This window comes from Oreochromis niloticus, linkage group LG8 (genome assembly GCF_001858045.2).
Source record: "Oreochromis niloticus isolate F11D_XX linkage group LG8, O_niloticus_UMD_NMBU, whole genome shotgun sequence".
NCBI lineage: Eukaryota > Metazoa > Chordata > Actinopteri > Cichliformes > Cichlidae > Oreochromis > Oreochromis niloticus.
The window spans coordinates 26,837,230-26,864,329 of record NC_031973.2 but is presented as its reverse complement, the minus strand read 5'-3'; the positions used below and the strand labels follow the sequence as shown (position 1 = coordinate 26,864,329).

Sequence of the window (27,100 nt, the reverse complement as noted above, 5' to 3'; positions counted from 1 at the left end):
TAGCCGTTCTAGTCCAGCTAAAATAATCTACTCACTAAATTCAGTCCAGATCAAATGAAACATAAACTTCACCTGTTAAGCAGATGGACTTAAGAAAAGGAATTTTGTTGAGAAAGTAGGATACTTACTTTAAACTTTCAGACTTCTCAAGTATGGGATGAAACCATCCAGATTTTATCTCATAGTATTTTATTAAATGTATGAATTTGTGCTTTTAAAGGATTTCAAGTAACTACGCTAGGTCATTTTTAGGCTGTCCCATTTTATCTCATATTGCAAGGTTTCATTTAATATTTACTTATTAATTTATATTGTTTTATATAATTTATAATTTCATATCGTACAATTTTCTTAAAATTTGATTGGACGTTGTGTAAGGTTTGGTTAGACCATATGATTTTTATATTTAAATACTGTGACTGAATATTGTATAGGCTATATAACAGTAAAAGTATCCAATCAGGCTGATTTACCCTAAACATTTAAAATGTTCAAACTGTATAAAGAAATTCAACAGTTTTCTAACACCACCTTTTAAAATTATGATTGGTCCCTGTACTAGAAAAATACAGGTTCAATAATACATTTATTAAGTTAGCGTGTTTGACTGTACAGATAAAGTCTTACAGGAAACAACCGCATTTTGTATTTTCATTTGACCAGTTGACTGCTAGAGGTACATTTGATTTGATTTTTTAAAGCATTTCTATTATCTTTTGTGAACACTGAAAACGAACCACTCTAAGGACTAAACATATACTTGCAGTTATCTGGTCTTTGAAACATGCTATGTATTACCCTACTAAAATGTGTATCTGATAAAAAAAAAAAAATATAATAATAATAATAATAATGACGATTATAATAATAGTTTACGCTTTGAGTTTTATTTTGAAAATCTGATGGCGGATGTTCATTTGAATGTGTTAACTTGACTCGTGGTAGCGCCACTGAAGACAGGACCGTGTTAGGTTGGAATCGGAAAAAAAACCCAGACGTTGCAACATAGTGCACAGGGGTGGATCTGTGAAACGAGTCAAAAGGCAACATTAGCAGCGGAAATCTCACTGGGACTCAGTTCAACGGAAGTAGAACTGTAGCAAAGTCACTGTGCGCAACAGGTGTCTGTTTCTTTTCGTAAGCTCACTGTTTGAAAGTTGTTTGAATAGTGGGGCTAAAAGTTTTCGTTGGTTAAAAAAACACCAACATGTCAAAACTTAGACCCAGGCTTTGTGTGTTGGAGAAAGGACCCAGCGGGTATGGGTTCCACCTGCACGGAGAGAAGGGCAAGATCGGGCAGTTCATCAGGCTCGTGGAGTCCGACACTCCCGCCTCCGAGGCCGGGCTCCTGGCTGGAGACCGATTGATGTTCGTGAATGGGGAGAGCGTGGAGGGGGACAGTCATCAGCAAGTGGTCGCCAAGATACGGGCAACCTCCGGGGCTTTAGAGCTTATTGTGGTGGACCCCGAGACCGCGGAGCTGCTGAAAAAACACAACCTACAGTGCCGGAAAGAATTCGTCACAGAAGGAATTCCCATACCAGGCAGTGACAGCGACTCAGACCGCGGGGACACTCAAAGCAACGGCACCCCTGCCCCGCTTGAGAACGGGGATTCTTCCTCGGAGAGATCCGAGAGGCATAGTGTCAGCTCAAGCACCAAGGTACAGTAAAGCGCAGTAACTCACTTAAGTGAGTACTAAACTTTATTTAATGTACCCCTGAACTTTCCTTTCTTTTTTAAAAAAAAAAATGTTGTTTTTAGTTTTTTCTTTTCTAATTAAACCCACACGGGTAGACACTTGGAACTGTAAGGTCGAACGTCAAAATGGTCAGCTGTTAATTTCTTGACTAGGAGTGAGCTGTATTTCTTGTATCATTATTATTATTATTCATTACTCCATTAATCTTAAAAAAGTTGTTTTTGGCATAAATCAATTTTAGTTCATGAAAATACATAAAAGTATATCCACTGCTATCTATGACAGAGATGTGACACACTCATTCCCGTACAACAGAATGTTTGTCATGTGTATCAGAGCCTGTCTGCTTTCTGTACTGAATTCCTTGTCAGGTTTGTCTCGTTGGACCAGGAAATTTGTCACAATCACATGCTGAGAATGAGCGTGTCTTTTTCATTTTTAATATTATCTAAAATGATCTCACTGAAAGCTGAGACTTGACATAATGTGGTTATTACTCAAACACTCAGGATATTAAGGTATGTTAGAGTTTTTGTCACGTCATTTGCTGCAATGGTAATGTTCAGAGACCTTCTGTCACCTTAAGTGGTGAAGTACTTTGACATGTTTTCTTTAATTTTTTTCACCACAATCCTGCCTCTTTGAAAGGCAGAGCATTTTCTGTCAGTTATGAAAGCATTTTATAAGGTTATGCTTTGAAGTGGTCACAAACATGGCAAGATTTTGTTTGCTATGTAACTGTTTAGCCAGTGCAAAGTCTGGACCCAGATTTAAATGTTGTGTAAGAGTGTTGCAAAATAGCCTTATTGTGGAGGTGTTAAGCTGTGTTCAGGTCTCAGAATGGAAAGCAGTTTTATTAAGGATTCTCAGGAAAAAGTGGATTTTTTTATTTCCAGGGCAAGGGGAAAATGTGTTTACTATAAGCAGGTTGAAAGTTATAAGGGGGGGGGGCTTACAAAACAAGAGTGTGTTCATGTTTTCTGCTACTTAATGAATAATTAATTACCTTTAAAACAAGTTCTTTGTTTCTCACACAATAAGGCCTAGTCAAAGGCTAGCCTCATGAAGCACAGAACACCCGATTCACGTAGGAAGAGACTAGCATCACTATAGAACTTATTCTTCATTCAAACTTCATCTTTGAGCTGAGTGACCGAAGCGACTACTTGTGGAAACAAAGGACATTGCTGACTGTAGCATAATCTGGTGAGAAATACATAAACAGTTACATAAGCAACCAGAGCATGGAATGTCCATTGTAGTAACTCCTAACTATAGTGAGTTAATATTTTGCACAGCAATAACTGCTAGCTGCTCTAACTTTTTGATATGTACTAGCAGTGTTAGCTAATCTCACTCGTGGCCACCTGCAACAAATAGCTAATGTTACACAGTACAATTTTTTTTTAATTATTATTTAAATAGATAACGGATTAGCTGTCCAAACTCAGAGGCAAAGCTCAGTTTAAGGACCATTATGTCAAGCACTCATTGCGCTAATGTTTGCAAAGCTAGCTCCTGGGGTACATAACATTAGGTTAAGAGCTAGATGTTGCTGGCCTTGACTATCAAATTTCTGAGTCCTGTGTTTTGCATGGTGCAACCACTGCCACCATAATTGTAATCAACTGCAGAAACCCTGTCAATTTGATATTCTTGTGTAAATTCTTACTTATTGCTTATTGTTTGTTAAAGTTAGCTTCCAAATGTACTTTTCCCTTTTGCTTGTGCAATACCACTAGTTATCTGTTATCACAAAAGTATTCATTGCACCCAATTTTTATAACATAGTTTCTAATCTTTGGACTTGGCAATGATTTAACAAGTTACTCCAGTGGCCCTCTAAATCATTATTGTTAAAGTTGCAAAAGTATCTCATTCATCAAACATACAGCATTTCTACATTCCATGTGAACCAAGTTTGCACCTTTTGCCACGGAATTTCTATCTGCCTGTGTCTTTGCCCCTTGACTTTACACTATGTGTAAAGTGTGTATTGGCTGCAAACCATCAGCGAAATTCCTGCCTGATGGGAAACTTGGCAGAGCTTGTCTGATTGTGTGATATTGGCCATTCAGTGGGATACACTTAGGTAGCCTTGCTTGTGGTGAAACGATAGTTCCTTTTACATGATTTCACTGTTTTCCTAAAATTCCATGACATGCTTGGATGTCTTCTTCTTGTTCTGCAAACATTTTTTTTTCATGTCACATAAAAGCACAACCTAAGTGAGCATGTTAGCATGTACCATTCGAGTCCAGAGTCTTCACACTACACTGAGGTTGTCTGTTGGTCACCATAGAGATCCCCGGCAGCAAAAAGAGGCTTTGTCCACAGTGATTGCCTGTGGAGAACAAGGCTTATGGGCCAGGAAGAAAATGAGAGAGGATTCTCAGACCTCAACAAGAGTGTCATACTGACCTTGAAATGCATACACTTTCATAGAGTGACCAGATCAGACCATCAGAGCAATAGGAAAATTAAGCCTTTCCATTTGATTAAATAACTCTGCAGAACGTTCATAATAATCAGCATTAGTTTTTGTTAATTGATTTAACATTTAAGTCATTTCTGAAGGAAAATTTAGGTGGAATCTTAATGTAACTGGGCCTTTCCCAGAAAGATCAGTGAGGGCCTCCCACCTGACTGCCTCAGAATCAGCTGCTTTTCCTTACTTTCCTTACTTCTTGTGCTGTGTGTGTGTGTGTGTGTGTGTGTGTGTGTGTGTGTGGGACAGTCTCCGCCTACTGAAGATTATAGTTTTCTTCTCATTGTTTTATTAGTGCTACAACCCTGAGTCTGTTAATAGGTGGATTTTTGAACTTTCACTGAACCATTTATAGGAGTGTGAGTGTTGCATAGTGAGTAGATTATGAGATAATGAGCTCAAAGTCTATGATATTTCTGCTGCAGTTTAAACGCCGACCAACAAACAGTATATTCTCATACTGATATAATTGTGATAGGCATATGGGTGTTTTACCACCTACTAATTTTATTATCTCCACTCGATAGGTAATCTCTCTTGTGTAATGACTGTTGAAGTCATTTTATCAAACAAAAAAATGACAAACAGGACAAAATGCAAAGTACTGGAGACAGTAGATAAAATTATGTACATGCAAAAGATGTATAAAAACATATGGGAAGGCTAACAAGAACGGAGTGAAAAAGGACTGCACAGTACATTTTCGGAAATCCCTCTGCAATCTGAAGGCTCTGTATACCTGCTGTGTTGGTTACTTTGCACAGACATAGTCATCACATAGCCATATCCATTTAGCCTATGGCTATGGCTATTTATTCTCACAGTTTTGGCACAGGTAGACCCTTTTTCTACAGTTGGTCAGTACTTGGGTTGAATACATGACTACTCAGACAATACTGCAACATCAGCACTGAGGAGAAGTCTAAGAAATTGCAACATTTTTGTTTTGTTTTGTTTTAATGTTTTTTTCAAAGTCTTTTCAGGTTGTTGCAGTATCCCCCTCTGTATAATCTCCGACTCTCTAAGCTTCTGTGTTGATATTTCATTAAATGGCAACAACAACCAACTCACAACCTGGAGAAACAGTTGGTGACAGCGGACACGACATCAATTTGACATGAATTTTGTCATACAGTACCGTTGGTGGCTCTGACCCTGTAAGAGCATAACTAACGGATGATTGATGGTCATTTGATCCAACTCTGATTATAAGCTTTGTCAAAAAGTTTGAAGCCTAATCCTGAAGTAGAGAGAGTCTCTCTTTCCTCGACCCAGACTGAGAGCTGGTTCCGCAGGAGAGTAGCCTGATTGCTGACGGCTCTGCCTCCCATTTAACTGGAGCTAGAGCCTTACAGGTGATGTTAAGGTCCTGCCCAAATAAAACACAACACTTCATTTTTGTGTTACCCACCCACCATACTTGGACTGTCTTGTTTTGAAGGCTTACTACATGCTTATTATTATTTGAAAAATTTAAAATGATTGATAACTACTAATAGCCAAGCTGCCTATCAACTTCAGTTAAAAGTGATGGGTAGGACTTAGGATATTTATACACAGCTATTCCTGGAACAGCAGAACATAGAAAACATCTCGTGTGTGTGTAGTATTTTGATTCTCCTTGTGCAGAGTGTATACTAAAGTTATAAATTTGTGATTGGGACCAGAATTTCAATACTTTGCCATGGGGAGTAATTTTCTATCACAGGATTCTTTGTATGGACTGCCATCCAAAACAAACTCCATTAAACTGCTGTTGGTATCATCTGACTGAGCACATTCCCAAAGTTTAGAAAACACAAAATACTCTGTTTATTATCCAAGCTTCTCTCCTTCATCTGTAACATTAAAGAACATGGAGACAGCCATTCATTTTGTAGGCTATTTAAGGACCCACTTCCAAAGTATTGGAGACTTTCAGCTATCACCTCTGTCATCATTTTGTTGGCTCAGGCTGTGGCTGAACTGTATAGTTAAGCTGTCTGGAGGAAGCCTTTTATATCCACTGCTCTGGCTTTTTGGTATTACAGATTATAATTACATTTGTTGCAACCAATTAGGAAAGCGTCTTTGAGATCTCTCCCTCTTTTCAACTCTGAATGCTTTGATACTTTGGTACATATGGGCTCCTTTGTCATCAAGCTGTGGGCTCAGCCTGCTTTCAGCTCTGATCAGTCAGCAGTAGCTAAATTGGGCATTCAGCATGACAAAACAGACTGAGATGCCTGTGTGCGAATAGACCAAAACATGCTCAAACTGAAATATGTTGCTACTGCTTATCTGTATCTGGTTGATGGTGGCATGTGGTTTAGCAAAGTAATGCTTTTCCCAACCACCTTCATCAGCTCCTGGTAGGATGTCCAAATTCTTCCATAAATCCCTGGGCCCCCCTCAGAGTGTCCTTCTATGGGATGTTTTAGGAAAACCACAAATGGGTTCACAAGGTATTCTGCTGGCTCCACCTCAGCCAAATAATAAAATTTGCCCAGAAGAACTTTATTTGCTAGCCCAGCGGTCCCTAACCCCCAGGCCACGGGCCGGTACCGGTCCATGAGTCGTTTGGTACCGGTCCATGAGTTGTTTGGTACTGGGCCGTGAGAGTTGAGGCTCGGGTGTGAAATGTTCAGGGTTTCTATCAGTGTTTATCGTTATTTTTTAATCATTTTTATTGTTAACTCTGTTTCCCTGGTTCTTTTCCCGTGTGTTATGAATAAATGTTCTTTTTTTTGCTACTGGTACTGTTTTTATTTTGTTGTATTTATCCGTGACACCTTAAATGCCGGTCCTTGAAAATATTGTCGAACATAAACCGGTCCGTGGCGCAAAAAAGGTTGGGGACCGCTGTGCTAGCCTATCTAAGAAAGAGAAAGAACAATTGGCTTAACTAACTCAAAGACTCTCAGTTCCTCTCCAAGCTCTCTCAATCATCTGACAGCCTAACAGTGCCTCATAATTTGATTGGTAACAAGTTAACATTAAGTTAAGTTGTGAATGCAGTTTTTATGGTTCAGAAAAATACTGATACTTTGTAGCATACTGCTGTTGATTACAGTGAAACTAGTTTCTCCTTTGTCTGCTCTCAGTTTTACCCCAGTGTTTGACTGACAAGAGACAAGTAATTATAAGAAGCAATATTAAGAACATGGTTAGTAACAGGTTACCAACAAATGGTGCTCAAAACGAATGAAAAGAGAAGCAGACAAGGAACGCATCATCATCATCAGAGTACAGTTTTCAGTTTAGTCAAAGACTATTAATAACAAACGTATTGAAAGCGCTTTGTTTCCTACATGTTATGCCCTTGTCATACAGGCCTAGAAATGAGTTGATGATAACCTGGCGACCACTGGTTACTAGGAAAAATGAGTATTCCCTGACCAGTTATGAATGGTTACTGTTTTATGCTATGAAATCAATTGCTAAGGCCCAGTCACACAGGCCTGGTAAAGTAGCCTGGTCCACATGAGACAGTAGGGAAAATGTGTATTCTACGACTGGTTATCAAGTGGTTCCAGGTGGTTGTTTGCTGTCGCTAGGTAAAATTGGTCATCGATAGATATACGTTCCTACTCTGAAAACCTCCTTGAGTCAGGATCCAACTCATATCCAATCCATCAGATGTGAAAGCAGCTGGGGCTATAACATTAACACAATTTTGCTTTTCCATCTTTCATTTGATTTGTGCTACTGTGAGGAGTGATGAAGTAGTCATTTGGGAAATTACAGCTGTTCAGAGCCCTTGGATCTACTAATAAATACATCAGTATTTGGTGGCAAAGAATTATTAATCTATCGTAAATAAAAGCAATACTATATGTATATTGGAGTATCAATAATTTATTCCACTCTTAACTAAGCATGTGTTCATCCACAAAAAGCTGTAGTAACAGTCATTGAAGAACTGGCTCAGTTGGATTTGGCACACAACTTAACTGTGCATCGAGGTTTCGTATGATGATATTAGCTGGGGGGTAGTAAGGGAGAGACAGTAATACTCAAGTAAACTACACCTTTTGTGGAAGCTCCATGAATCTCTTAAATTAACCTGTCAGACTGAGCAATGCTTGGAGAAATTGGAAAAACTCATGATCTACTCTGAAGGCCTCAGTTAGCATGTTACATGTTAAAATTCATAACAGTACAAATAGAAAAAGACTGGACAAGTGGCTCTTTTGTAAGAATTCCCAGGACAGAACGCTTCTTTCTAAAAAATATAGCAGCATAGTTTAGCATATAAACAACTGTAGATGGTTTAGACCAGGGATGTCCAACTCGGGGCCTCAAGGGCCAGTGTCCTGCAGGTTTTAGATCTCACCCTGTGTCAACACACCTGAATCAAATGATTAGTTCATTACCAGGCCTCTGTTGAACTTCAAGACATGTTGAGGAGGTCATTTAGCCATTTGAATCAGCGGTGTTGCATCAAGGTCACATCTAAAACCTGGAGGACACTGACCCTTGAGGCCTGGAGTTGGACACACCAGGTTTAGACCAAAGTGGACATGTTTGACCTTAATGAACAGTATCAAAAAACAAACTGACAGCTTGTCAGTGCGGACACATTATACCATTTGTCAAGCATGATGGTAGAGACTGATGATTTAGGCTTGTTTTGTAGCCACAGAAGTGGTACTGAGCAGTCACTGGGTGACCATGAACTCCCAAAAAGCTATTGAATCACAGGGTGCAGTTTTTCACAGGACTAAATAGAATCCAATCAAAGCTTTCTTTTTTAATAGGACTGTATATTTAATTTTTTTGTTTTTAATTCCTGTGAGCTCACACCATGCTACCATGTAAAGCTAAGCAAGTTAGTTAGCCACTAGAGAAAATAAGTAAAGGACATACTTGGTCTTGACAAAAACAACAGTTTCAATAGCGGATTTTCTAAATATACACATACACCCAGAGCAAATGTGTGTTCATATACACACAGACTGACACAGACAGCAGGTTCCTCTGCAGAGTTGTTGGGGTGGAACAGGCGAAGAAACCACTTCCTGCCCTTTTAGCTAGTTGCTATAGTGCTGAAACATCACTGTTTGTTTTTTGTCTCAGCCAGTTAATGATAACCATAAAGCTGTGTACAAAGGCATATATATTATTGGTTTTGATTATGTAAGCGAATAAGCTTCTCAGGCAAAGCTAAATATTAGTGCATATATCAGGAAGTAAAGTTAGTTTGTGGCTGAGCAGTTTGAAATAACTGGATATCAGGCACTAAAACACTGACTCCTTTTTTTCTAAAGTGCACAAACACAGACTGTAAACCCCTTTGAAATCCTACACCATAACCTACAACATAGTCTCACATGCACTTCTCTAGCAATACAACTACATGTCAGGTCAGCGTAGCCCACAGCTTCTGTGGCTAATTGGCCTATTCAGTACTGTTGATTACTACTTTAATTTCCGGATAATATTTTGTCACAGTTTTTGAGTTTAAGTGAGAGAATAACAATCATCCTCTCAATGTAAGGAATAATAATCATAGCATCAATATAAGGATTCACAAATGTCATTAGATTCCTGTAGGAAGATTGTTGAAACTGTCAAAATGGAGGTGATGGACACACAAAGAAGTGGTAAAACTTAGGGGATGAATGTGTTTGCCTCCAAAAAACAAACCCAAATAAACCACAGCAAAGACTGGGGACCTTTTTTGTTTGTATGTGCTGACACTACATGTGGAACACCAGGATGTGACCACAAGGTAAGTAAGTTGTAACGCACCACCACAAGCATAAGTGCCAGCAACAACATAGACCACTAATGTTGGTTGCATTGTAACCACAGAAGTTTAAATCCTGGTTCAATCAGTTGTTCAACTCTTGCTGTTAGCAGAGGTAAGAGGGGCTGTTGGTTACATAATACTAACAAAGCTGGTAAGCACAGTTCTGCAGACACAGGTTAGTGCAGTTCAGAATTTCCATTTACACCCTGTTCGAAGAGTATCTTTTATCTGTGTGGCATAGATGGTCATAAAGTTTTCACATTACTCACTCCCTCGGTACAAGGTTCTCCCAGCTGTCATTATGACCAGGTTAAAGCACAGGATTTGATGTTTAACTATAGTCAGCTGTAAAACCATTAACCTTTGATATTGAACAAGCTTAGAGGATCTTTATCGTGGCTGCCTCATGCCTCTTGTACCATCACACCAACACTGGGTAATCCTACGTTTACGCTGCAGCTGCTTATGGCAGGTCACACACCAGATATTGTTTCTATGCAGGCACAAAATTAGATTATATCACAAGTAACATGTGCAGATGAAACATGCACACTGATACCAACCAGTACAATGCATACCCCCTGTCAATCAGCAACACAATACAACCAACCAATTAAGCTTAGAGATATGAAGGAAGTATTGCCTGTTGCTCACATTTAATATTGTTTTCCTTAGGTGTTGTCTGAGCTCTGTTAGCACAGATTACATTTCTTTAAATCTAAAAATGGTATATTTTTAATGCTGCCAGTGTACTTAAAGTCTGTTCAGAACATAACATGTTTAATGAAGTTATGCATGGATGTATTATGCAAATTATGACTGAGTTTACAAGACACAGCAGATGCTAATGTTAGTTGGGTTGAGGCATCTAAACATTACAAGTAGCCTGCTGGCTAATGTAAATAGTAGTCGATGGATGCAACTTTAGTTTTTCTCCTTTGGTGTTAAGAAATTGGAAAAAAAATTGCCTAAGCTTTTCTATGATATGGAAACCCATTTTTAATGGTCAGTAACTAGTTAGCTAATGAATAATGAAAATGCATCCTGATTGGTTTAGCAACAGTGTGTGTAAAAGAGACACTGCTGGACTTTACCCAGCACTTTTATTATCATACAAATGTCACTGTCACTGCAGTGTGAGTGCGTACGTGTCTGTGCGAATTTGCTGATACTGTATTTCCTGCACATGAAACAAAATCATCTGAAAAGTTGAGTCGGGCTCAGATGCACTAAAGACATCAGACAAAAGCTGAGGGAGTTCATAACATGACATTCTCTGTGCTTCTCATATACTTTTCTGTCTATATTTACATAGTTCCCTGCTTTAGCAAACAGTCTCCATCCTGTTCATACAGAGAGAGAGAGAGAAAAAACAGTGCAGAGACACCTGCTGACCTGTTTGCTAATAGACCCAGTAGTTTGAAAACAATACAATGATGAGGATTTTACTCATTCCAGGCACAAAGTGTCCAATCCAATTTTGAGTCTAATCTAAAGGAAAGCTAGCCTGACTTTGAGTTTCTGCTCTCCGTCCTCCATCTCCCTGCTGAGTGTTGTCACCACGCCCAGACTTTGGGCTTTTTGGGCCTCTTAGAGTCCAGTTTGACAGAAACAGCAGGGCTGGATTGAACATTTAAGAACAAAAAGTGGTCTGACGACAAACACATGCCTGGCTGGCGAAGTCGAAGCCTGTGTTTCTCTTCGCCTCGCTGTGAAGATTCACTGATGTCAGCAGAAAGACTGAAGTATGAGGGCTGGCAGTCTATTCCTGGTCACCTCCTGTGCCGCTCTGCCATAGGTTGATTCTCTGCTCACCTGTGGTACAGTAAACGGATTAAACTGTGCACTGCCTCTACCAGCTAGTCTATTACCTGATATAAACCTGCAGTTGCCTGCTATTTGAAATGAGACTGATGTGATGTTTGTGGGCATTAAAATCCAAAGAATATTGCCCTGTTGACTGTTATTTAGGCAAATAAAATTTATCCATGTCAGTGTCTGAAAATTACCCATTGTCACAGAATGCTGCTCACAGAATATTCATAAAATGCAGATTTGTTCAGTTTTTGCAAATATATTTTCAACTAATATGCCAGTTTTGCCTTTTGTAAAAATTCAGTTTACTGTTTATCCTATAAGGCAACAGTTGTAGCTTCCCCTTCAACAATAACTTTATTAATTATTTTAAAATCAAACTATGTGCCATATCAGCCAACTGATTTGTTATCTGGTTGTTGCAGCTCTAGGTGGGTACTTATATCCAAAGGTGTGATTCGGCCTTTGTGATATAACCGTAGCTTGCAGCATTCCTGTGGTGTAACTTTCCACCTCAGTTATTTTGTCATCCTTATCATCATTAACAGACTGTGTCATAAATGTGTGATTCCATCCAAAGGTTGCACCTGACTATCACCTCAACCCATCATTTTTCAGCAATCATCAACCGGCCTGATTTCATATAAACCCCTGCTTCAGTGTATTATCCACAGTGTCACTGCCTTGATTCAGTGCTGAGGCTGCAGTCTTTGATCTTGAAAAGACACTTGGCAGGAAGTAATTTACAGACAGCTGTTGATGGCGTTTATCAGGTAGTGGAAGTACAAGAGATGGATGGATCTGGGGTGGAACAGGTGTACTTTTTTAATGTGGATTCTCAGGTGTTCTCTATGCACATGCTGACTTTAAAAGGGCTCTTACATATGGAAGCCACTTTCTGTTGTGAAAAGAAAATAAGGTGGAACTTTTCAGTATGCACTGTTGAGATCTGTCTGTCTGTAGTTACATTTTGCTAGTACTGGTTGGAGCCTGTTTTACCCTCAGAACAGCTTTTATTGTGTGTTGGATACAGGTCATTCATTCCTCAGAGACTTTGGTTCATGTTGACATATTACAAGTGATTTAAGTGATTTAAGTGAGTGATTTAAGTGATATACCTTTATTAGTCCCACAAGGGGAAATTTCATAAGGCTGCCGACCTATTGCACGCAATGGCGGCGCCATCTTACCCTCCGACCATACATACATTACACAAAAACATCACATGGGGAAGACAGGTCAGAGAGGTATAACAATGGAAAATGCACCACATGAGGAAAGATAAGGAGAAAAAAAAATAACTCCTCCCAGACTGAGCTCCAACAGGGAGATCAGTTTGAGAACAGAAAAAAAACACCTCTGCACATAGCACACGAAAAAAAACTCTTAATACACCAAAGAAACACATGACAAGCAACAGGGGTGGGTAAAGGGTGAGAGACAGCCAATTTAGACAGTACATCCGGGCCTGCAGCCTATGCACTGGTCTCCTTGATCCACCGTCAGCATCGGAAGGGAATAAGCATCGAAGGCGTTTGGAGGGGGAGGGGGATGAGTGTATGTCTGCATGTGTATATATGTGCGTGTGTGTGTGTATCTCCAGAGTTCAGCTGAGACAGTGTCCTTCGCCCTGCCAGGCTAAGTAAACAGTCTTCCAGCCAACCCAGGTGGCCTTGCATAGAAAGGGAAGAACAGTCAAAACACAGTCGTTATCAGGGTGTTGTTGTTCAGCTCCAGCCTTGCAACCGCAGCTGGCGCCGAAGGGGTATCCGCATGAGTGATGGTGCTTTTTACTTTAGTGCGAACAGCTCATATGAATTTCCAAGCAGTTCTACAGTCCAACACTGGTCTCTCAATCTCCCGTTGGAGAGCCGCAAGCTTCGCCATACTTGCGCTCTGTGATGTTGTCATTCTTGTGCCCAAAGAGCCGATTCTGAGAACTCACGACAGTGTGGCTCCCCGAGATGTCATCCAATTTACGCTCAGAGATGTTATGCCGAGCGAGCCCTTCCAAGATGTAATCCAGTCTGCACTCAGAGATCTTATTCTGAGTATTCACGGCAGCCGTAAGCCTTTCTAAGATCTTATCCGTGCTGCACTCAATGAGCCCATTTTGAGAAACTCACGCCTCTTCCCATCGTTTCAATCCCAGCAGGCACCCTTGTGGGGGTTTGAACAGCCGGTTCCGCTTCCTTAGTTCTCCGGTAAGTCAGGGCCAAGCCAGCTCCGATCAGCCAGAACCCTGTTACCATGGTTCCGAATAGGTAGATATCTGCCGAGATGGTTCCGAATAAGTAGATATCTTCAGCACTCAGGCTCACCCAAGCCCAAACTTCTCGTTGAGAAAAGGGTGTCAATTGCATTCAGAAACCAGTTGATCAAATCCATAATTCTCTTTTAGGTTTTAGAGAACAGACTGTGAGAGAGAGTTCCAGGGAGAAGTAATACAAAAAACACGAGACTATACAAGGACACAAGAGGCTAAGCAGGGAAGCTAAGGGAGAGGAGGAGGAGGAGGAGAGGAGAAAAGTGCGACCGCCTTTGTCAAGAGCAAGAGCACAAGTTAATACAATTACTAAAGATTTTTATTTGCTGCACATGCATGGTGCAAACATGCCGTTTCACCACATCCCAAAGGTGCTCAATTGTGCTCAACTTGTTTTGTTTGAGCTTGAGGTTTCTGACAAGGCACAATATCCTGCTAGAAGACATCAGAAGATTCAGTTCAATTCAACTTTATTTATTTAGCTCCAAAGCACTACAACAGTCACCTTAAGGTGCTTTATATTGTAAGATAAACACCCTACAATAATACGGAGCAATCGCTTGGTGACAGTGGGAAGGAAAAACTCCCTTTTAAAAAGAAATCTCCAGTACAACCACACTCAGGTAAGGCTCTCCACTGTGACTGGTTGGAGGTGAGGCGAAGGAGATGAAACAGAAGCCAGAGATAAATGATAAATAATGATTAAATTTGCAGTTATGTGTAAAGAGATGAGAGTGAAAAGAGGTGAGTGAAGAAGGAACACTCGGTGCATCATTGGAACACTCAGTACAACCTAGGCCTATTGCAGCATAACTAAAAGAGGGTTCAGGGTCACGTGATCCAACTATACACTAACTGTTTATCAAAGAAGAAAGTTTAAATTCCACAGAAGAAGGGCCTGAAAGCTGAAGGCTCTGCCTCCTATTCTACTTTTAATTACTCTAGGAACCATAAGTAAACCTGCAGTCTGAGAGCCAAGTGCTCTGTTAATATTGGTCATGGGGATGTGATATTATAAGGTCTCCAAGGTAAGATGGGGCCTGATTAATTGAGATGTTGTATGTGAGGAGAAGTATTTTATGTTTTATTTACATCACAAATAACAAAATGGAGTCTGTTAGATAGATGTGATAAGACCTACACATGCTCTGTTCTCTGTAATAAAATATCATCAGTATCAAAGTCTCCGCTGAGGTGCAAGGATGGGGACACTGTAGTCACAAAGGGGTGGACATGGCCAGCAACAGTTCTAAATTAGAATAATTTAGTTTAAATTAAGTATATAAAAGATTTTCTTAATTAATATGTTGGAATTGTGGCCTATGTTATAATTAGAAACTTTGAAAATTAAGTAAATAAGTAATAAGTCTGTAAGTTTAATCACAGTGAATGTTTAGAATAGAGAAAGTGAGGTATTGGAAAATCTATAATCATTTCCAAGAGCCTTATAATAAAGATAAAGTTCATGATGTCAGCACAGGAGCACATGTGTGATTACAGTATTACAAGAACATATGTTGGATTAAACACTTAACTAGGCACAGGTCACAGCAGGATTAGCCTGAGCAGCAGAGCCAGGATGCTGCTGCTTCATTCAGTTACCAATCTTACCTCATTATATGCACGAACATTTAATGTATTTGATATTATTTGAAGAAGCTTCATGTCTACAATATGTCAATAGGGACTTTGTATGATGTCCAAACCTTGCAGTGTAGAACAAACATGTAGGAACTGTGGTGATGTGGCGTCTCAGGTTGAAATAAGCCATAAACCTCATCACATACTCTAATCACAAATAGATGATTTCCTGCATTCTGCTTTTACTGATTCTCTGCAATGAATAACAAGATTTAAGAGTGTCACCTGTGCGCTAGACTGATGTATAGCTTTCATAAAAAAATTAGGTCAGAATGCTAAAATTATATATAAGAAAGAATTGGCATTGTACTAAATGTTAAAATGTAATATTATTATTTATCTATTTTTTTAAATATCAAGTTGTGCAGCGGTGGAGCTGTGTAAATTAGCACTGTTGCCTCACAGCAACAAGGTCCTGGGTTTGATCTTTCTGTGCGTGTTCTCCCCATGTTTGCGTGGGTCCTCTCTGGCTTCCTCCCACAGTCTAAACATATGCAGTTAGTGGGGTCGGGTTAATTGGTGTTTCTAATAAGCAGATGATAGTACATGACTTTGAGAATGTGCTAGAAATGGTACCATTTTTATTTTTTTGATAATTTTATCATTGTAATGTTGGTTTTTAGTTTTTATCAGTATCTCCTAATTTTCTGTTTTGAATCATGACCTGTGATTGTTTTTATTTAAATAGTCTTAAGTATAAATTATTATGTTAAATACTTTGTGTCTTGCTATGAGTATTATAATTATGGTTTCTTCATAACTGTGACGGGATTATATTTAAAATTAGATTAATTAATAATTTTGACCAAGCACCAATGTGTATATGTATGTTATGAGAGTAAAATGTTACACTTTAGGCTGAACTCTCACACTGAGTTTCATGTGTGATCGTGTGTAGGAGGAGAGAGATGGGCCCCGGCCTCGTCTCTGCCACTTGAAGAAGGGCCCCAGTGGCTACGGCTTTAACCTGCACAGTGAGAAGTCAAGACCAGGTCAGTTCATCAGAGCTGTAGATGAGGACTCTCCAGCACAGAGAGCCGGCCTCAGGCCGCAGGATAAGATCATCCAGGTATGTGCACTCGCGCACACAAGCACACACACTCGCTTTTTCAGATATCCCTGTGCTTTGACAGCAGTTGCAGTTGATAAATGACACCCATAACGACAAGAGATGATGGCACAGTTCAGTATTGTGGCCAGTGCTTTTTTCACCTGTCATTAAAAATGTCACACAATAAGAAACCAAATATGTTGTTATTATTATTATTTTTTAAAATCAGTATTATTATTATTATTATCATTATTATTATTATTATTATTATTATTATTATTATTATTAATGTTGAATAGCAACAATAACCAAGAAGATCAAAGACAATTTGATCACAAATTTTAATTTGTGGTCAAAGTTGGATTGAACACAAGACAATATAGAATAATAATAAGAAGGAGAAAACAATGTGACATTGAAAGAATCTCGAAAATAATAGTGATGGAAGTATAACTTTAGGTGAAGAAAGATTTTTAACACAATAATTTTGGTGCAAAATTAAAACATTTATGACCAGTGAGCTCAGGAAGGATTTGCAGTCGAAAACTTGATAAATTGTGATAAAGCTCTTTGAGATGGGATATTAGGAAGTCTGAAAAAATCAATCTTAAGGAGAACCAGTTTGTGCAAAAAAAAAAGTCACAACCGCAGATTAAAAGGGCTCATTTTATGGTTCAAAAGTGCCAAATACAGCAACAGTTGCCTTAAGGTGACTATAATGAAAGTTAAACAACTTTTATGTGAGTATGAGTGTGTGTGTGTTTTAGATGTGTTAGCCATATATGTATCAGCTATAATCCTATTACATAAGTGTGCAAATGAGAAACTGAATGAAATATTAGCAGAAGCCAAGCTATTAAGAAGCTTCTGTGTTTATATGTGATGTAAAGGAGAAATCGGTATTCTCTGCCTCATTAAGTGTGTGTGAGAGACAATAATCCCTTATAGTTAATCTGCTTAACATGTCTGTCAGCTGAATTAGAAGCTTTCAAACAGTCCACTCTGGCTTCTCCCATCCATGGGATAGAGAGACTAGATTTGGGATATTGTAAAGATTTAAAAGCTAAATTTTAGTGAAATTTCTCCGAGTCTTGTGGGCAGTCCTGGAAGTTCATGTCAAGATTCTGAAGCAGAGTGTTCTGTACCATCTCCTGATGTTCCTGTGTGGGAGCTTGTGAAACTTCTCCGATTTTCCTCCCACAAAAATTCCTCAGTGACTTATCGCCCTGGGTGCTTAATCAGTTTCAACTCTGGGAGTATTCTTGTACACCACTCCTTGTAGTAAGACACAACATTAGCTATCACCAGTGCCATTAATCTCCTTTAGGGTGTCCATTCCATTGTCATGACAGTTCACTGACTTGATATGTAGTCCTCTGTATGAATGGGCAGTGACAGTCTACAGACAGTGGATCTGAGTTTTTCCACTTGTCCAAACAAACTCTTTGCCAAAGTAACCCGGTTAACTTACTGTTAGATGGATGCAACAAAAAAGAATGATGCTCTCCACCATGTGTTAAATATCCTGATTCATTTTATTCAGTTTTATTTATGTGGCTCCAATTTCACAATAGCATTCATCTAAAGGTATGAGGTATATTCTCACAATTTTAGAGACAGAACACGAGCAATCAGTCTCCTTTTACCAATAACTTGGCAATTGTGGAGAAGAAGAACCCTCTTTCCACGTTAAGCGACCTGCACCAAAAAACTTCTTAGCGAATGTAATCCTTCTGGAACAAGTGACTGGATGATGAAGAGAAATATAAAGAAAATAAGTGTATAGATTTCCAAACCAAGAAATATGCTTTTAACATAGTTAGTCATACTTGACAAAAAGAAGTTGTTTATAGCATCTACCCTACGTTCTACCAACACACTCTCTTGGGCACTTCAGAGATTTTGTGATATTGTCATTGATGACATAAAATGGTTGGTACTAACTGCTATGCACTCACAAGGAGTTCTGATAGCAGAACAATGAGGTAAACCAATCAGTTTGTTTAGTTAGTTAAATAAACAGTAGCTTTTCATTCTGCTTTGTTAGTATTACCAATATCTTTGATAACAGACAATAGTAAAAGCTCACACACAATCTAGGTAAACACGTACATGTTTCCGATTTGCTAAACTATAATAAAGGGTTAGTTTTCATGCTGGTTTTAATAACTGCATCAGCTGGCTAAATTCTGTCGCTGTCATTGAGCACGCCAAGTCAAGTTGAAACATTCTGTCATTAGAAGTAAATAAAGAGTAATAAAAAGTGAGTAATAACGTTGTAATAATAAAGAATGAGCATAGTAAAAATAGGATACTGAAACTGAAAGTTAAATCGAATTCATATATGCATTATACTCAAAAATTCATTGAATAAAGAACTTTTTTTAAAGAATCAAAAATAAATAACATGGATAAATGTTGGGAATCAAAGAATGCCACATCGTTTGATGGAAGATGTGAGTATTATACAAATGAGCAGTTTAATCAAAATATAATAATGGATAATGTAATATCAATCATACATTTTAATAGTAGAAGCCTCATTTCAAACCATTCAAAAACCCTGGACTGTCTAGCACAGTTTTCTAAGAAATTCACTGTCATTGCAGTTTCAGAGACTTGGTTAGATGGGGATCATAATTTAGTGAAGATTGATGGCTATGACATGTATTGCATCAATAGAAATAAAAAAAGAGAAGGGGGTGTTGCCTTCAATACTGATAATAATTACAAATGTAGAATCATCAGTGAACTGTCACTAGCACTGGATAACATAATGGAGTGCATAGCTATTGAACTAGAAGCTGAAAAGTCAAAGAATCTGCAAATCAGCTGTATCTACAGGACCCCTGGATCATGTATAAAAATGTTCACAGAGGAAATGCTGAAGATGTACAATCCCATTAACAACAAGAAAATGACATTTATATGTGGTGATTTCAATATAGATTTGTTGAATCCAACTGTGAACAGTGCCATCACTGATTTTGTCCATACAATGTACAGCATTAGTCTTTATCCCTTAATTTGCTGCCGTCCAACAAGAATAACCTCACATAGTGCTACACTTATCGATAATATTTTCACTATTGTTGTTGACAGGAATGTTGAAAGTGGAATAATAATAAATGACTTAAGTGACCATCTACCAGTTTTTGCAACAGTATAGAGCTAGGATTAACAGATGTGAACCTAATAAGAAATTAATTAGACATAAAACACAAGAAGCAATTTGCCGCCTTAAGAGCTCAACAACCAAGACTGGAGTAACATGTATGTTCAAGATGTTGACGTGGCATATGAAAACTTCTTATCAATAATATTAACTCTTTACAATAAACACTGTCCCCTGGTGAATAAAACAAAGAAAACCGAAAACATGGCTAACAAAGGGGATACTGAACGCATGCAAGAAAAAGTATCTGTTGTATAAAACATTTTTAAAGAAAAAAACAATAGAAGCTGAACAAACTTATAAGAGGTATAAGAATAAATTGATAGGGATCATGAGAAGCAGCAAAAGAAATTATTACAGTAAACTTTTAGATGAAAATAAAAAAAATATGAAAAACATGTGGAACTAAAGGATTGGAATATCCAAATAACTTTCAAATACAAAATACAGCAATTAGTGACATAAAATAAATTGCAAATGGTTTTAATTACTTTTTTCTTCATGTTGGTCCTGGCTTGGCTAAAGAAATTGTAAAAACTGGGCACCCTCCTAAAACTAAAACTATTAATGTAGCAAACTCAATGTTTATGAGGGGAGTAGAAGAAGAGGAAATTATGGATGTAGTTACATCCTTTACCTCCAAGAAATCAGCTGACTGTGATGGCATTGATATGCACTTAATTAAAGATATTTTTGGATGTATTGTGAAACCATTTACCTACATTTGTAATCTGTCATTACAAATGTAGGTAATGACATCCTGATAAGATGAAAATTGCAAAGGTAGTTCCAATATATAAAGCTGGAGATAAACATCTTCTCACAAACTATCGGCCCATCTCTCTACTACCGCAGTTCTCTAAGATACTGGAAAAAATATTTTACAATAGATTATATGACTTTATCATAAAAAACAATGTACTATATGAACAGCAGTATTAGACCCAAAAGGACCACAACGCATGCCTCAATGGAGTTTATAGATACAGTAACAACTGCTATTGAAAACAAAAAAAATATGCTGTCAGAGTTTTTTTAGATTTAAAGAAAGCATTCAATACAGTTGATCACAACCTTTTACTTGACAAACTATTTACATAGGGGGTCAGAGGGGTGGCATTATCATGGGTTAACAGTTACCTTAAAAACCGTAAACAATTTACCCAAATACATGCCATATAGTCAGAACTGAAACCCGTTGTGTGTGGGTTTCCCCAAGGATCAGTTTTGGGGCCGCTGCTTTTCATATTGTACATTAATGAGATATGTGCAATTTCAAAGTCTTTGAAAATAATATTATTTGTGGATGATACAAACTTACTTTGCTGTGGAAGTAACTTGGAACAACTTATGAATGAACTAGAAAATTAATTAAATAATCTGAAGACCTGGTTTGACCACAATAAATTAACACTGAACCTGAGTAAAACAAAATTCATAATATTTGAGAATCGCACATATTCTACTAATAGTAAACTGACAATAAATAACACTGAATTAGACAGAGTATCTGAGATAAAATTCCTTGGTGTGATAATGCATCACAAACTATCCTGGTTTCCCCACATTACTCATATCAAAGAACATTCCGAACATTCCGCCCGAACATTCAATGCACAGAATGTTGGGTACGATCATTCCGCCCGAACATTCACTGCACAGAGTGTTGGGCACGAACATTCCGCCCGAACATTCAATGCACAGAATGTTGGGCACGAACATTCCGCCCGAACATTCTGTGCACAGAATGTTGGGTACGATCATTCCGCCCAAACATTCACTGCACAGAATGTTGGGTACGAACATTCTGCCCGAAGATTCCATGCACAGAATGTTGGGCACGAACATTCCGTGCACAGAATGTTGGGTACAAACATTCCGCTTGAACATTCCGTGCACAGAATGTTGGGTACGAACATTCTGTGCACAGAATGTTGGGTACGATCATTCCGCCCGAATATTCCGTGCACAGAATGTTGGGCACGAACATTCCGTGCACAGAATGTTGGGTACAAACATTCCGCTTGAACATTCCGTGCACAGAATGTTGGGTATAAACATTCCATGCACAGAATGTTGGGTACAAACATTCCGCTTGAACATTCCATGCACAGAATGTTGGGCGCAAACATTACGCCTGAACATATTATTCTCAGTGATTTATCCAGACACTTCTACTTTTGTCACATGTGCTTAGGGTGAACCTCTCTCTCATCTGTAAAAAGCACAGTGGGGGACCTCTCAATTCTAGTATTCTATGGCAAATCCTAGTCCACCATACCAGGCAGTTAACACAGGGCTACTGACGCTGGGCTCTCTTTCTGTCTCCTGGACTGTCCTCCATGCTTTGGAGACTGTGCTCAGAGACACCAACACCAACATCAACCCAAGTGTAACCCTCAATAACAGAAAATTAGAGAGCAACAATTTTACACTGAGATCATTTCTGTTTCACTTGGGTTATATGGTGTCACTATTTATTCAGTCTTTGTGTTTAAGCTGGACATAATAAAATGTTTCTGCTTATTTACTGATTTATAACACGTAAAAATCATGATCAAAAAGACAAAAATAAGGTTGTTCTCCAAACCATTAACTGAGAAAATAATAAGCAGGCTTTCGTAAAATGGGCCATGCTATAACTTTCGGTCTCTGGAGAGAAACATTGAAAATGGATCATTATAGAATATAAGAACTCTTTCCTAAGTTTCTCCTGTTGTCTCTTCAGGTTAATGGTATGTCTGTGGCTGGGATGCAGCACTCAGAGGTGGTGGCAGCCATAAAGGCCGGAGGAGACGAGACTAGGCTACTGGTGGTTGACATTGAGGCAGAGGAATTCTTCCAGAAATGCAATGTTATGCCCACTGAGGAACACATCAGTGGTACCACACTTTTTACTATGTTTCCTTAATATTCAGAAGTACAAAACATAAAATACTGTGAGGAAAATTATTTGAAACAGTCAGAGTGAAATGAGGACTTTTTCTGTTTTGTTTGTTCTTGAAGGACCTCTTCCAGACCCAATGTCAGAAGAGAAGGTAAGGACCCCTTGCATGCACACACAAGCAGGATGCACAATGCATAGGATGCTAATAATTTTTGTTCTCACCACTAGATGCCCTTTAAAAGGCTATTTTTTTCTACATTTACCAAAAGAACAGATCATTATCACAGTTAAACAACCTAAAGAACAGTAAGAAAGTGTGTTGTCTACTTCAAAGTTCTGACAACAAACTAATGAATGAAACCAGTGAGCATGTGACTCAAAGTTATTGATGTTTGTCAATCCTTCCAGACTAGACAGTTTAGCCAGTCACATCCCCAAGGATGCTGTCTTTGAGGTCTACTATCTAGCTGATTATAGCATAATGTTGAAAGTGATCATCATCACACAAACCATTAGAACCAAAGTTGAAAGAAAAATCACATACACATAATGTTATAAACAAAATATATTTAGTACTTCATGGAAGTAAACTGGTACTGTGCAGTGGTTCATATATTTGATGGCAAGTGAAAGCTCGCCGGTTTAAATCCAGTGACAGAGACATTTTTGGGGTTGCATCTGGCATAAAAATCTGCCAAATTGACTACGCAGAGCTCTGGTGACCACTTGTGATAAGGGAGTAACTGAAAATAGCCCCCTAGTGGCCGTCTGTGGTCCTGCACTTTAAAATGCTTTTGCATTGAGTTCCATTTAAAGCTCTGATTGTTTCTTCTTTGTCCCATGATTATTTGGATTACTTCAGTTATGTGTGCTGCTTTGTACATGTCTGTATTCATAGTAGGGTTATTTTAAAGGATTTTGAATTTCTACATTAAACTACATTCTAAATTAAATATTAACGAGTCTTCTGCAATTGGAGAGACAACACTAAGCTGCCCGAGAGAGTGAAGCAGGATGCAGCTGTGTGACATATACTTCAGTAACAAATGTCACATAAAGAGTTCAAAATGTAGCAGACTCAGTTCTCCTCAGCTTAAGAAAACCAGTGCAATGCCCCTTTAATTAGTATAGGCTCAGTCATCAAAATAAACACCACCCACTACCTCTATACACACACACACACACACACACACACACACACACACACACAGTGACAACATGGGAATTGTGGATTGGTCCCTCTAGTGACATTGTGGCTGACCTTTTCACCATGGCAACAGGAGTAGAAGATCATGGGATTGCAGTGGCTTTAATTTGAGGATTATGCTAATGAGCTGACTAACAAGCAACATTCACACACTCTCACATACAGCCAGACTTCTGTAGCAAACAATCAGTCATTCACCAACTGTTACATAACATGGTGGCATGAATCCATACCCTGACCTCTGACCTTCAGTGTGCCTTTTATCATCAGATGGCCAATAGTCCTGCTTAGATATTCAGTAACCTAAAAGGCTTTTAAGTGGCATTAGTGCAAATAGAATACTATTAGAGGCGTCTGATGAAGACACCTTACAGCAGAGGGCTTGTGCTCATGTGCAGCATGGCTGAGGTTATTTTTAGAGAAACAGCTGCTTCCACACTGGAGGCCAAATTTTCATAGATGAGGTGAGTTCCACACTACATATTAGATAGGAGCAGGGCTATGTGCCGATCCCTGAACCGTCTACTGCTCACACTGAGCCTCTGAATGACCAGCCCCCCCTGCTGGTGACACTCCCCTCTCTCTGCCTGCACATTTGCTCTTGATAATTAAAAAGAAATGTTTGTGTGACTCTCATAGAAGAAATACACCATGTCTGTATTCTTGTACTTCCCTCCCTTCCCTTTAGATTGTTAGATGTAAAAACACAGACTGTCTTAGATACCGCTTTCATACTCTCTTAAAGTACTCAAACCCCTCTATACAACATTCACCCATGGACAAAAGCACTGTCTTCTATGCTTTGAAGTGCTTTATAACTACTATTCATACTCCAATGGATGCATCGGAGAGCAACCTTGGGTTATTTTGCCCAAGGACATTTGGCTTGCAGACTAGGGGAGCCAGGGATCGAACCACCAACTATCTGATTCAGTAGATAACCTGCTCTACCTCCTGAGCTACAGGTGTTGGACTCTAACATTGAATGAGGATATTCAGAAGTGAGCTTTTATTTTTGCTTTTTTTGTGAAGTTTCCTTTCTCTGGAAATTCAGAAAGGCTTATAATGAGCAGCTAGTTGAAATGAGCTACCTCTAAACTTTGAGTCTCCACTGGGTTTGAAAAGAGTCTAATTCTGCATAATCCAGATGTTGATGTCCTTTGAAGCTGAGATGCTTTCTGGAAGGTGTTTTGTACTTTAGATGAATTGACCCTTTTGAATGTGTGCGGTGTGTTCGGCAGATAAATGCAAAGCCTAAAGTATCTGCGAGCTCTTCAGTCTCCAGTGCCTCTTCCAGCAGCTCCCTACCAGCAGCAACAAACAACTCCTCGCCTTCAGAGGTACTGTCTCTATGCCACTGAAAGATTTGGAATAGTTTTAAAGCTCAGAAAAAAACAAACTTGTTTGAATATATGTGTGTTCCTAGATTGAAAGAGCATCGAGGTCAGAGCCGGCCCCAGCCATCGACAGCCTGGGTCTTGCCTTGACAGTAGCTCAGGCCAAAGAAAGAGCCCAGCAGAAGCGTGGCGCCAAGAAGGCCCCGGCCATGGACTGGAGCAAGAGGAATGAACTGTTTAGCAACTTATAAACACCACAGGCGCCCTCGTGTCCTCCAGGTGGTTCTGTACTGCCATCCAGAGGCCAATCCAGAGAAATAATCAGCCCACGCTCTGGGTGAAAAATAATGTGGCATCAAGCTTATTTTAAACTCCCATGTTAAACAGTATTATATGATGATTTATTTGTTTTAATTTAGGGTTTCTGTGACTTCTTAACTTTTGAATGATGTTTGAAATGTCAGCATCACACACAGAAATGAATGTTAATAATATATCAAGAAGAGAACTAGCAGTGTACACTTTCTCATACGAAAAGGAGTGTGAAAGGAATTTTGGGGCATAGGAACGAGAAATTATTGACAATTGTTGACGAGTTGTGATTTTAAATCTGAACATTTTAGAAAGAATGTAGCACGTCTGTCTACTCTTCTTTACCTCCGTTTTTTCCATCTTGATTTGTGATTCAAACGATATTATTTTTTTTTTCTTTTTAATGTGGTTTTTTGATAAATTTGTACATACACACAAATGTATTCTCAAGGAAAAGAAATGTTCTGTGTTTTGTTGATTCTGCTGAAGTCTGTTGAATTTTAAAGCTGCATCTTTTGGCTCGAGCGTCACTTACACACTTTCACTCCAATGGAAATATACAGAATGTACCGATGGCTCTGTGCTGTAGAATGTCTTAATGAACATTGATAAATATAGCATATCAATAAAATGGAACCGAGTCTGGTTTTTAATGCACATGATCAACCTTGAAAACACTGATCTGAAATTCTTGTTATACCTGAGGATCCGATGGCTGTGAGAATGCCACTTGGGGTGATGAACCCATGCTTGGTGAAGTTTTACCTGTTTTATACTCAGTGCACAGTCTGGTGCTCCATCAGAACAGTCCAAAAATTCCCTTTTTAATAGAAAATGTCATGAGATGAAAGAAGGATGTGAAGGAGAATCCATAAGCACTGAGGCAAAGACAAGCACGGTGAAAGAATGTGATTGCACTTATACTAAGCTGCTTTATAATGTGACAGGAGATGTTGGCGTTGCAGATGTCCAACAAAGCACATCTTAGATATTTCACCTTTAAATGTCTTCAGTCTGTCGTGGTGAAGAGAGAGCTGAGATTAAAAGCAAAGCTCTCGATTTACCGGTCGATCTATGTCCCTACCCTCACCTACAGTCACCAGCTGTGGGCAGTGACCGAAAGAACATGATCATGGATAAAAGCGGCAGAAATGAGCTTCCGAAGGGTGGCCTCACTGGTCCTCACTGTGTTTTATACAGGCTGTGTAAACATAGTGAGGACCAGTGAGGCCTAATAATCACTTCTTTCCTGAGGTAGAAATAGAATATTCATCACAGAGGTGACATTAAAACTTTATATTTAGAAATTTTGCCCACCATAAATTAATTGACCCAAAATTTAGTTGTATTTTGTTTATATAGTGCCAAATCACAACAGCAGTGGCCTCCTGAATTGTGGGATGTACTAGGTTTTACACGTCTGTTCATCTCTGTCTGTATTTACCTCATTTTTAGAGTACTAAGGAGCCTACTATGAAGCAAGTT

The 27,100-nt window shown here is 38.8% G+C and overlaps 1 protein-coding gene across 1 annotated transcript; it reads left to right on the top strand.

The window, feature by feature from the left end:
• Positions 1-953: 953 nt before the first annotated feature.
• nherf1a (NHERF family PDZ scaffold protein 1a) lies at positions 954-26,251 on the top strand. The gene is made up of 6 exons (XM_005447897.4): positions 954-1,663; positions 16,545-16,715; positions 22,601-22,754; positions 22,879-22,910; positions 25,208-25,306; positions 25,393-26,251. The coding sequence occupies exons 1-6, from the start codon at positions 1,208-1,210 to the stop codon at positions 25,552-25,554; spliced, it is 1,074 nt and encodes a 357-aa protein (XP_005447954.1). The 5' UTR covers positions 954-1,207; the 3' UTR covers positions 25,555-26,251.
• Positions 26,252-27,100: the final 849 nt, after the last annotated feature.

Excerpts from the sequence above, each read along its gene's own strand:
- nherf1a (XM_005447897.4), top strand. The coding sequence starts at position 1,208 with ATGTCAAAACTTAGACCCAGGCTTTGTGTGTTGGAGAAAGGACCCAGC. Across the intron at positions 22,755-22,878 it reads CACTGAGGAACACATCAGTG|GACCTCTTCCAGACCCAATG; the intron begins GTACCACACTTT and ends TTGTTCTTGAAG. Across the intron at positions 22,911-25,207 it reads ACCCAATGTCAGAAGAGAAG|ATAAATGCAAAGCCTAAAGT; the intron begins GTAAGGACCCCT and ends TGTGTTCGGCAG.